Genomic DNA, 12670 nt, shown 5'->3' with positions numbered 1-12670 from the left:
AATCTCTTTGCCGCAGCTGTGTCAAGCTAAGACATCATATCTGCAGTGAGGGGGGGGTGTGTGCATGGCAGGGGCTGTTGGCAAGCACACTTGATGTGGCTCAGGTGATGAATGGAAACTCATTAGAACGTGGTACCTTGATTGCTTTCAGTAATTTGTCAAGATCCTAAGTATGTGTTTTTATTTTGCCATATATAGCTGTACTTAATTTCTGTCCAGAAAAACCTTGTTGATATGTACATTATCACCATAATAATTATCCTTATTAATTGCTCACACTGCCATAACAAATGGCAGCTCTAACCCCCTTACAACAGCCACTGGACAACCTCTATCAGGGCCTCTGTTCTCAGGCATATATTGATTGTATGATAATGCACCAACAGGTCTTAACTGCAAATCTCAGAGGAAGAGAAAATAGAAGACATCTCTTTTCAGATGAAGTTACAGCTTCCCATAGCTCATCTCTGAAAGCAAATGAAAGCCAGATAACTAAGGTTAGTAAGAGTCAGCACTAGTTCTACACAGTCACACCAACCAAGGAGCTCAGATCTCATACTAAATATAAGCATAAGGTGACTTCTCATTTCTTGCTTTTTCCCCTTCTCAGAAACTTATGTAAGGTAAGTTATAAACTTACTTTTCATCTTTTATGTGCTTATGTGATTAAGAAAGAAATAGTTTAATGGGAGATTTAGCCTTTTATGCTTGGTGATCAGAAAAGCACAGTGTTTTGATTTTCCTCCTGTCTTTTATACTGTGCATATTTCCATACTTCACAAGCATTCACATTTTCCTATGTATTATGCACACTACAGCTTAAACTGCCTGTTTATAAGTGCCATGCACAAACAAGACAAATGTGAAAAATGTGTTTTCTAGTCAATTTTATTTAAGAGAGGAAAGTAATCATCTGGAAATGTTGATAGTTACCCTCTTTGCACAGTGCCTCTTGCCAATTTAAATTTTCAAATGTGTTTTATACTGTTAGAGGTGAAGTGAGTTATCAGTGGAAAGTGTCCACCCCCTTCTCTCAAGGGTTACAAAAGTTTTTAAGAATACAGCAAAAATACAGCATTAACCTTTGAATATGTATGAAAGGAAAATGCCAGCTGACTGTCTTGGAGACTGAAGCCCTCAGATACATTGAAGACTTAATACTGCACAGAAGACAGAAATAGGACGATGGTGTATAGACTACCAGTGTGTATCAAATCTGATTGGGAGAACAGCATTAAGGAAAAAGAGAATAGTTTTGTCTTCTGTGCCCTTTGAGTCTGTGGCTTTTTTCTTGTCTGGCCAGCCATGGGGATAATCAATTCCAGCTGCAGAAAAGGTTCAGTGTGTCATAATCCAGACTTTAGTTTTCAAAAATACTTAACTGACCTAATCCAAAATAAAATTAAACTCTTTCAGAATTAGTTTATAAGGTCAAGCTTACTTACTGATAAGTGCAAAAAAAGTACTTTCCTTTAGCTGTTGTACTATATTTCATGTTACCCACAGAGGATATCTAATGCCACCTGCCAGCTAAAAATTATATTCTATTAGAAATGTATAATCCAGACTATTTGCTCTTAAACCAATTAGAACTTCTCAATTTGGTGAATACAAAGCCTTGAAAAAAGTTTATGAAAAGGATTTCTCCTCACCTATAGAAAAGGAAAAGCAAAGGAATTGAGACTTATTTCTGATTTTAGTCCTAGGCAGCCTCTTCTTCCTACTTATTTCAGAAAAGGGCTCTCAAATTTATTACTGGAATTTCAGTTAAAATAACAGGAGATAGGCTTTGCACCTCTCAAAATCATGCCTAGTTCACTCGCTTTAGAAAATACTGCCAATCCTAGAATTGCCACAGTACAGAAGTGTACTTTCACAGGCCTCTGTAGATGTGGTAATGCTTCCTTCCAATTTAGAGATGACTGGCCGTGCACAGGGGCACCAAGAGGGATTCAGCTGTTAGGGCCTTTGCACCCATTCCCTCTTCCTCTGAGCCAGCAGAATTGGCCTGAAAGGCAAATGTGATCGTATGTTGCCAGCTAAATCATTCCTAAGAAATGCCTTTCCAACCTACTAAAAACACTCCAAAAGAGAGTTGTCTTTATCTTCTCCTTTCTCTTTCTCCCTGCTATCCAATCCTAAATCTCTTTGTCTTCAAATTAAACTGATAACCCTTCCCCTAGATGATATTAAAAAAAAAAAATCTTGATTCGCGTCCCTTAATATTTTAACTTTACACTTGAGAAAATATAACTTCTCCCCTCTTCATTTCTTTTTTTTTTTAAATAACCAGCCCTCATTCCTCCTACCTTTATTCCTAACCCTCTGAGTCTTGTTGCTCTTTTCTGTATTCTCCCCATTTATTACATTTCTCTGAAGAGTGGAACCCGATAAGGAATGCAGTATTCCAGTTGAGACCTCCCCAGCACCAAGCAGAACAGAGCTTTAAATATAATAATCTTTGTAACACTTCCTAAGGTGAACAAGTCACGTTATTAACTTCATTGTTACTGTGGTTCATGAAAACCTTCAGAGCAGCGCCCCCTCCGAAGTCTGAATCCACAGGAGAGCCAAACTTTCCCCAATGTCATGCAAGTTTTTGTTTCAGATTCCTCCCTTTATATCAACAAAAGGGAGATTAAAGAATAAATAATATGATTAAAATCAATACTAAAATGACTGAGTTCATCAAACCAGTTTTTACCCTCCTTCCTCTGCTGTTAGAGATAACCAACAAAGAAAACACCAATATTTTCTAATCCCACAAATGCCCAATAGTGGTGGCTTTTTGACACTTTTACTTCTCTTGTTTAACACAGGGAAGCATATGGGTACGTGAACACGCATACAATATCTACAAAGACAAGTGAGATGAGATCTGATTAGAGATGTATCTTCTGCTTCTTGCGTTTTGTTTACAAACAGCATGAAGTGAGAAGTGGAAGAGGCAGCTGGGTTAACGCCGATGAAATTGCTGACTGCACAAACACTACCATTTACACACTAGCTACTTAGTAATTGAGAAGGGGAATGGAAAGCTAGGCTGTCTTGAAACAGCACCCAAAACCTGGGAGTGTGATGACAAGTCGGACACATGTCTGAATTCATAGAGCAGTTTCTAAAGGACAGAGCTGCAGTAATCTGATGTTCCTGTAAGCGTCTGGCTGCTCCCCCGAACTCGGCTGTGAAATACAGCTGCATGAGCCCAGATAAGTCCTGGGGTTTTATATTGCAGAGTTCAGATTCCAATTTACCGATATCTTATTAGAATGGGGAAAATGTACTGAAAGCAGTAGAGACAAACTAAATTTTCTTATCGATCTGTTCAAAGACAGTTTACAGAATGTAAATTTTATTTACTGACAAACTTCCTGTACTATTTTATCATTTTCTGAGTTGCTGCATCTACTCAGAACTCTAATTACCATTTTGCAACAGAACATTGAATTAATGGGTAATGATGCTCACCCTAGCATTTTATATTGGAATAACTCCACTGTCACCTAAAACTATTATGTCAATAACCAAGATTTAAAATTTCCAAAATGATTTGAGTTATAGGAAGTTATACAATCCAAGTCTACATTTAGATTTGAAAAGATTTAGGCAGTGTGTTTTAGACTGCTTGTGATGCATTGCTAAAGGATTCAGAGCTTCTTTTCTGTTTGTGACAGTTAATTCTTTGTCAAAATTGCGAGTAAATATAGGGCCCAGGTTTTCTGCATTATTTTAAAAGCTTTTGTCTGTTACAGTCATCTACTTCTTTAGATGGAAATCCTGTTGCCTTTTACATACATAGTATGTTGAATTGGTATTTTTGGGGGAAAGAAAAAGGTGAAAATATGTTGACAAAAACACCAACAGAAAGTAGGATCTATCAGTCCATTTGCTTTAATGAAATACAATGGGCTGAGCTATGAAGATATGGTATGTGATAATAGCTGAAAGAAAGGTGTTGATAAGGGCTCGGAAAGCCTTTCTAAAGCTGATAAAGAGCTGTTTGTTCAGAAGATGAAGCAATGTTGGTAAAAAGCCCATCCATATGATGGGAGAAAGCAAGAAAAAAAGGAGAGATACGAGTATGAAGCAATAGAAAGTTTCATTTTCCTTTTTGCCAGAAAGCACTATCATAATGTATCTTTAGTGCATGCATATTAACTAAACTTCCATCACATTTATAGGGACAGGACAGGTTTCTTTATATCCTGCCATTTCAATTTTCTCTTCTCTTCTCTGCCCCATCCACATCCCTAAAAACCAAGATGTTTCAGAGCTGCTAAAAACTGTTCTGCATTAGCTTTTATTTTTCCTTTATGAGTCCAGTAGCCTACTGTGCCATCAGCTGACTTCCACTTTACCAGCAGGGAATCTCATTTCCACTCTGTCCTATGCATTTTACAGGGCGTCAGTGAACTTAAAGTAAGATGAATATTGTGGGAAATGAATTTACAAGTGCTGAAAATGAGAAACACAGAAGATCACAAAGACTGCACCATCTGTGCTACTTTGTTGTATTGCACAGAGGGACAACTGCAAATGAAATTCTGTGCAGAATGAAAGCTTGCTAATCCCAAATTGATAGCTTGTTCTTGGCACAACCTTGTTTTCCAAGTAGGCCAGTTTGATCTCTGATTGACCTCATTTTCTTGATCTGGCCTTAGAATATAGAGCTTTGGCTTCTTAACGATGTGCCAAAATACAGAATTCTATGCTGCTGTGACTGAACTTGGAATGGCCTAAAAGTTTAACGCACACAGCTTTATTTTGATCTGAAGCGTGAAGTTCTGGGATGACCTTTAACAACACTTCTTGCCAAGAAACTCCAATATGAAACTGAATTACCAAAAAACCAGCTTAGCACACTGTGACAAACTAAACATCACTAGAAAAAAATTGTCAGCTGCAACTAGGAAACTGTCAGCCAAATTCAGCCCAATACTATTTACTTCTGCATTGCTCTGTTTTATATTAATGCTTGGGACAGGAACCTTAGCAGAAATCCTAAGGTTTTGCTGCCAGAAGAGCTCCTGCTGCTCTGTAGCAAATAAAGCAATAAATCTTAAACTGCTCCTTTGAGCTGTTTGCACCTTTGCAATTCCTGTTATCCTGCCTGAGACTGCATTGCAACACGTGCCTGCGGGCCAGAACACTCGTACTTCAGGCCATGACTCTGCTGGTGTTTTATGTCTGCGTTGTTCCTCTGGACTCTGAATCATGATTTCCATATGTGTCTATGATATCATACAGTAATTTCCTTGCAAGTTTAATACTGAAAGTGGAAGCAGTTTCTTCCGTATCACTAACAGTAATTAATCTTGTCTAACTATTACTCTGAGTAACTTTGTTTTTAAAGATCCGTGTCACATCCCTGCCTTAGTCTGTGTGAGGATACTAAAAGTCAAACTCATCCCATTCACGTTGTACAAATAGCTGGTGCTCTCTGCTGCTTTTACTTTAGTGTAACCTTTCCACTACATGTTTGGAATTACTGATAAGACTGTGGTTTCAGAGGAATGTTTATCCATATTGTCCCAGATCTACCAACTACTTAGAAGATGGTACTTCACTTAGTGAAGGAAAAATACCTTAGCGTCTAATACCTTAGCGTCTAGAACTTTCTTGTAAGGGAACTTCTATTTTTTTTTTTTTTTTTTTTTTTCCATTTGGAAAATTCATTTTCTGATTGTGACTTATTTACTATTTTTATTTTAAAAGTTTCAGTCAAAATAATTTCCGCATGGCTTCCTGCAGCTTTTTTGCACAGGATGTTTACCAGCAGATTAGGTGAGAGTGAAGCAAAAAGCATAATACAATGCTTTGAAACAACATACCCATATAAACAATATTTCCTCAACCATCCATACCAACAGAACAAGTTTTGCTTGTTCTCCAACAAATTTATTAGAGCACCTTGTGCTGGTGATACCACCAGAATGTAAAGGTGCACTGGTACATTCATCTGCACAAAACCTTCATTCTTCTAAATGTACTTCAGCAGCTGTCAAATGGCTAAAGCTTAATTTTTAAAAGTGCTTTTGTAATTCTACTTTTGGAGATAAAATATTGAAACTTTTTTTTTTTTTTTCTTTTACTTAGGCATTAAGACTCAGAACCTTTTGGGGCTGCATCTCTTGTTTTCTACAAAGAGAACAATAATTTAAAATTCCATTGTCACATTTTTTTCTCCAATCTAACATTAAAATGACAGAACTTAAGAAGTGTCTGAGTTGTTAGCCGGTGTTGCTTGGGTACTTCTACAAAACTCAAAAGAGCTACACAAATTTACACTGTCCAAAGATGTATACACTAGTGCATATAGAGCCACAACAATACAAGTGTATTTCTAAGACTTGATCAAAAATAACAGAAGACCATATCTTGGATTCAGCAACTGAAGAGAACCCAATTTGGCTGAACACATCACACTTCAGATATGTGAAAGAGAAAATGAAAAGACAGTAGTGGTCCCATATGCTGGTCCTGCTTGGCTTACAAAGAAATCAGAGAACGCGTAGTGAGAGTATCTCCCTCACTAAGTGAGAGGGAGAGTATTTTCAAGAGGCCCTTGGAAACTAAAGAAATACAAATGGTTATGCCCACAAATCTGTCTTAAAAAAGATGCCTTTTCAAGTTTAAGAAGAACATTATTAGTTGCAGTAATCTTACCTTTTATTTTTTTTACATCTTTCTTGTAAACAATCATGCAGGAGTGGTAAAAACATTTTGTTCCGGTAAAGCACCACCCTTCTGAGAACATCAACATGCTCTATGAGGAATAATCGATTATGCCTCACACACCTGTGTTGGGTAATCCATGTTTTATCTCAGTTTCAACAAGAAGGAGTCAGAAGTTCAATGATTTGCTCAAGGTCGCACAGGAAGCCTGACAAAGCTCCGAGTCTCAGCTGCCTTTCTCACTATCATCCTATCAGATGAGCACTGAGAACTTTAGAGATACAGTGCTCAGAAAGAATTACCTATATACAAGTGGCTTGTAAGGCAACACTAACAGAGCTTTTGAAAGGCTGCTAATGAACACTGGTGAAAATAAGAGACCTTGTACAGGAACTTAAAGATATATTAGACTAGAATTCACATCTAAAATTGCATGGCTCTGACCATGGAAAATTTGAAGTCTTTCTTAACTAAGAATGATGATTTAGTATCATCTGCATGCAGATGAAATGACAGATTGTTATTGCAAGTTTCCAAAAAACTGCTGACATGTTAAAATAATACAGCTTTTTTTTGTCAATATTTCATTACACAATGGCCGTGGTAAAGACTGAGTTGTGTTGATTCCATTTTGATAATTTTGGATCTGCAATGAAAACAGACAAAACTTAAACAGCAGATACCAATGCCACAAATAGTTCTTGAGAGAAGGAAGAGCCTGTATCTCAGGAATCTTACTTTTCACACAGTGCTGCTGCAACACGTGTATTTGTAGGACCTGTTATTACTGGGTGTGTTGCAGGTTACGGTGGTTGTTACACTTTGCCACTGATGTCTAGGGTTATGGTTTTTCAAGCCCCTCTTACCTTGACTGCATAATTGTTGAGTGGATCTTTTGCATAAGAAGCTGGGTAGTAAACTGCATCACCGGCCTCGCAGCATGGCTTGTCACTCGTCAGCCTGAAATCTGACCAGCTGTCCACCCCAAATCGCAACTGGTCTTTTTGTCCGGCCATGAACAAGTCTTCACATTTAAGTGCCAGCTTCTTCAGTGAATCAGCGTGAAGGCTTCGGATTTTACCTACCACCTCTTCCCGGTTTTCAATTCCTCGATAAAGTGCTTGCCTTTGTGGCTTCTGGACACCTTTGCCCTGCTTAGTTTGTGAGATGCGTCTCCCTGTTAGAGACTCCATGCTATTGGAACACCGGTCCTTAATACTGATAGTGGTTAGGCTGGAAACACTGTTAGTTGCTGAGGTGGTTGCCCTTAGTTTTTCTATAGGCCTGTCCAAGGAATCTCCTGACTCATTGTCCAGGATCTTAAGCTCCAGGCTGACCGAAGAGCAGGCGCTGCTGGCTTCCCAGTGGGTGTCAATGTCATAGGTGGGATTGGCCACAATGCACAGGTTGTTCTCCAGGGCCTGCTTCTGGAGATCTCTGGCAGTCGGCTCTGTGTTAGCTCTCAAAATTGTTTTCTTTGGCAGTGGAGGTGGTGTTGGCTGTAAGTTGTTCATTGTCTCCTGGTCTACTAGTCCTCCAAAGGCAATGGCATCATCCAAAGCTCCCTTCGGTTGCCTGGGCTGTTTGGGAGGTATCATGGCTGCTCTGGATTGTCCTGTGTAATAAAAAGATAACAGCAATAGAAGATTGAAGTACTTTGTGTCTGCTGCTCATATTTGCATTCTGCAAAGAAGTTTAAGGCCAAAAAAATAAGCTGACTAGAACCCTTTGAATACTTGAAGAACACCTAAATACATACCTGAAAAGATGAACTAATGAGAAGGTAAAGTGACCAAATCAGCATAATGTATATATTGTCACATATAGCCAGACTTTATTTGACCATGGCCTATATATTAAAATCAGTCTTAGTGCGAGCAATGCCGCCTTTTTACATCACACGGGATTAATGACAGAAAGTGGAAGCAAAAATCAAATGTCAATTTTTGCACTCTGGCCAAATTCCAGTTTCAGTAACTATACCCAGTTTCCCATAATTCCTTCTGCAGTCAGTTCACTGTAATATTATTCCTTCCTTCCTCTTCAAATGGGTGGATGCTGCGAAGTGCCTTTGTGTACTACTGGAGAGGTGCACTTCTCTGGCAGGTGAGGTGATCTTATTTGATGTAAACTCATACAGGAGGACCATAATTTAAGATTACAAAACCAAAAATATTTTAAAAATATTTTTTAGCCTACAATTTAAAACCCGCCTCCCCACACCCTGACCGCAGCTTTCTCTAATACATTCCTCTTCCTTGCCATGGGTGCCTTTGCTGGCAATATTACGGTCATAGATAACCTGACCTAGATTCAGTCAAGAGATTCCAAATGGCAGGTTGCATACATGAAAGCATGAGACTTCCACTGCCAGACTTGTTTCAAACATTGGTGTGCTTCTATGGAAGATAAACTTCCCATCATGTGTTTTGGATGGTTTTTAGAGAAGACAATTATGTTTTATAACTGCCAGAGTCCTTGGAAATGAAGAATAAATCAATGACAATAATGTTAGAGAGAATAATAAAAAATAAACACATAATACAAATGACCAACTTGCTGCACTGGGAGAATTAAACAGTTGTTACTCATATCAAAACAAGATTTTACCACTCCTAAAAATCAACTGCTATTTCAGAGGAATTATTTTATAAGTTTTCTACTACTCCTGTGAGGTTCATTGACTGTCATGGTAAGGTAAGAAGCCAATTTTTACAGTCGCAACACAGCAGACATGAAATGGATGCTTTCTGTAATTGCAGTTGAGCATCTTTTCTAATAAGGGAACAGCAAGCAGAAAGACACTACAACTATTTGACTGTTTATAATATGTGCTGAATCTTTGTAAAGAGTGGACCAAACTGGAATGCTCAACCAAACTGGGAGATCTCAGAATTTTAATTAAATCACTTTGGTCCATAAAAATAAATGACACCACAGTCTATGAAAAGAAAAAAAAAGATAGCTTCCTTTACACTTTAAGATATGTTGTTACAGTTTTTATGAATACTACAGAATCAAAGATCCTCTTGGCCAGGATGCACAAAAGCCTGGAACACTGTGTTAGAATGCTGAAAAGGACTTCCTAATTTCAGAAGACAAGAGAGGACTGTATTTTCAGATGTATCCACAAACACAAAAGCCTTGGCTCTTGAATTCTTAACCAGCATTCTCTTTTCAATCATTCCAAGGAGATGACATCACAAATGAAAGTTATGTCTCTCTCTTTTGTTTAAGCCCAAGAAACACTCAGAAGAGCCTTATGGATTTTGTGATAAGCCTGGATATTCCAATGTTAAAAAACCTGACTTTTGAGCAGGAAATTCTATTAGCTTTGTACATGCCTGATCATCAGGGAAGATTGCATAGGCCCTAGGTCATTGCTTTTTAATTACCACAAAATAAAAATGTTCAAAGGCTAGAAATATTGGAGAATCCCCGCATCTCTCTCTCAAATCATTGTCAAGGTTGCTTAAAAAAAAAAAAAAAAAAATCAACACTTGGGGACCTTCCACTGCTCCTTTCTGATCTCAGTGCTGCAGTGAGCGTGCTCTGCAGCAGCAGCCCTTCCTCTCACCATTGGCTGTGCTGCAGTGTGTAACACTGGTGCCAGGTGAGCAGTACAGTAACGCTGTCATGTACCTTTTGCAGACATGAAGAGGGGCATGATTTAGAGTGAACAGCAGAACTGACGTCTGTGTGCTACACACACACATCAGATACCACAGCCTTTGGCATAATCCTGAGACAAGTTCATTTCTACTTTGTATCCAATTTTCTTACTCATCCAAACATGTATTCTTTCACAATTGCTTACTCTTACTAAATCTGTGACCTGTGTACTACTCCCCCTGCAATATTCCATGCTGAAGATCACTTGCCTGTTTTCTCAATCTTCCCCTCTTCCCCACTGTGCTAAAGTAGGCTAACTGCTGGGGTTCTGAGAAAGGCTACTATTTCAGGAGGCAGTTTCCTAATATGCCTTTCTCGTGTGACTTGCTAATCCAACGACTGCACAGATGCTAGAAGCAAACAGCAAGAAAAGAAATGAGAACAAGATGCACATATCAGGCAGTAGCAGCAGAAGCCCTCTCCAAGAAAGGTAAGAGTTCTAACAGAATTTCTTCATGATTCTCTTCTGTCTGCTTTAATGGCCTTGACCTCCAAAAGAAGAGTGGTGCAACTGCAACCAGTGACTTTTGCTACCTGTTGCTTTTGCATAGCTATTGGAACTGGGACATCAAAACATAATTGAAGAAGGTTTTCATAACCAGAGTTGTCTTTGCAGATGTCTGGTGGGGGTGGCAGGATCCAAAAAACTGCATGTACAAGCCATTATGTGGTTCCATTTTCAAGTATTCTCAGCTGAGGAAAAGGAGTTTGTAAAACATGCCATGTTACAGTGTAGGTTTTCCCCACAAGAACAAATTTTCCATCTGGAAATCTATCCATCTGTATTACGTGTTTGAAAAGCTTCATATCTGGACTGTTTTTTATGCTGAGTTCTTAACAGCGTACATCTCTTCCATGCCCATTGGGCCAGTCTTTCCAGCTCCGCTTGCCCCCAGCATGTGGTAATACTGCACGGCTCACATTTTTTAAAAATGTGTGGTCTACCAAGAAAAGGTTGTTTTAAATTTTGTCCTCGTCAAAGGCACAAGAATATTCTTTTGCACACAAGTACTGGCAGAGCATTTGCTTCTTTTTCTTGTCTATCATCTCCTCCTCCCCTTGCATGCTTAAAACCCATCATTTCCTTACCTACAGCATAGACTCCAACATTACAAGGCTTAGCCTGAGCTACACTCTTGAGGGGCAAATGAAAAGGAGGAACAGACACAATACTAGGCCTGACTACGGCCATGGCAGTTACAGGGTAAAAAAGAGATATACACCACCTCTCTACTCCTGCTGAAGTTTCCTCCTGTAAATACACCCAGGAACACCCTGGGCTCTTTTATCCTGTCATCACAGTGCGACCTCATGTTTCCTAAAAGCCCCAAGTCTTTTATGTTGTATCTGATTCTCAGAGAGGAATCTTTTATCTTGTAAGGCATGCCTGTGTTTTTTGTTGGTTGGTTGGTTGTGGTGTTTTTGTTGTTGTTGTTCTGTTTGTTTGTTTTTTAATTCCTAGATGTATGATTTTACATGTTAGATGAACTACCAAATACAACCCGTGTTTTATACATGAGCTATTCTCAAATTTTGCATCTGCAGTTTGGTTCCTGATAAATACTTGCTGGCACACTTGCAGTTTTTGTGAGCAGGACTGTAAAGTGATGATGGGACAACTCCTGCAGGAGCAGGGGAAGGCCAAAACCAAATATATTTGAGGGTAGTACCTGATAAAACTACTGCCTTGACTTGCCATTATTTCTGTTCATAAAATTCCACGTGACATACCACAATTGAAGACTAGACATTTATCAAAGTAAGGACATCATATTATCTGCTTTTCAATTAAAAAAACAGAATATGTATTAGATTAGTATTTTAAAAGAGAAAACTGTGCATTATGCTGAAAGGTAACTGTAGATACAAATGCAGTTGAAGTGACATCAAAAATGATGTAACATAATTAGTTCTCCTATTATCCTTTCTTTCGGTTATACACACCAGTATTTGTTCATTCTACAAAATCTGTGATTTTGGTGCTCAGGTGATGCAAGATGTGAAAACAAGTCAGAATTATTCCATATGCCCTGCCTAGTAATCTCTTGATAGCTAACTGAATTAGAAAGAGAGGTTGCTCGAATAAACCAGATAAAAGTTTGAATGGCAGCCAGAGAACTCAGTGCCATTTAGGGTAGCATTGCTCTTAACAACAAGCAGCAAGCTTGCCAAGACAGACCAAGTCAAGCCTAAAAGTTAGTTTAACTCTTTCATACCTAAAATTTACTTTGGTGACAGCAAGTCTGAAAGTGACCCGAGGATGAGGAGAACATTTTGCCTAAACTGCAGAGGGGTTCAGTTTCATTTGGTTTTACGAAGAAGC

At 38.7% G+C, this 12670-nt stretch overlaps 1 protein-coding gene across 2 annotated transcripts in view; it reads right to left on the bottom strand.

Moving 5' to 3' along the window:
• PEAK1 (pseudopodium enriched atypical kinase 1) overlaps nt 1-12670 on the bottom strand; it is a 34404-nt gene that overhangs the window by 7929 nt on the left and 13805 nt on the right. For both annotated transcript variants that reach the window (XM_021285584.2, XM_065076199.1), the window contains one exon: nt 7542-8290. In XM_021285584.2, coding sequence (XP_021141259.2) covers nt 7542-8290 — 749 coding nt within the window. The remainder of the gene's footprint in view (nt 1-7541; nt 8291-12670) is intronic.

This window comes from Columba livia, chromosome 11 (assembly GCF_036013475.1).
Source record: "Columba livia isolate bColLiv1 breed racing homer chromosome 11, bColLiv1.pat.W.v2, whole genome shotgun sequence".
Classification (NCBI taxonomy): domain Eukaryota; kingdom Metazoa; phylum Chordata; class Aves; order Columbiformes; family Columbidae; genus Columba; species Columba livia.
This window is presented reverse-complemented; position numbering and strand designations above follow the sequence as displayed.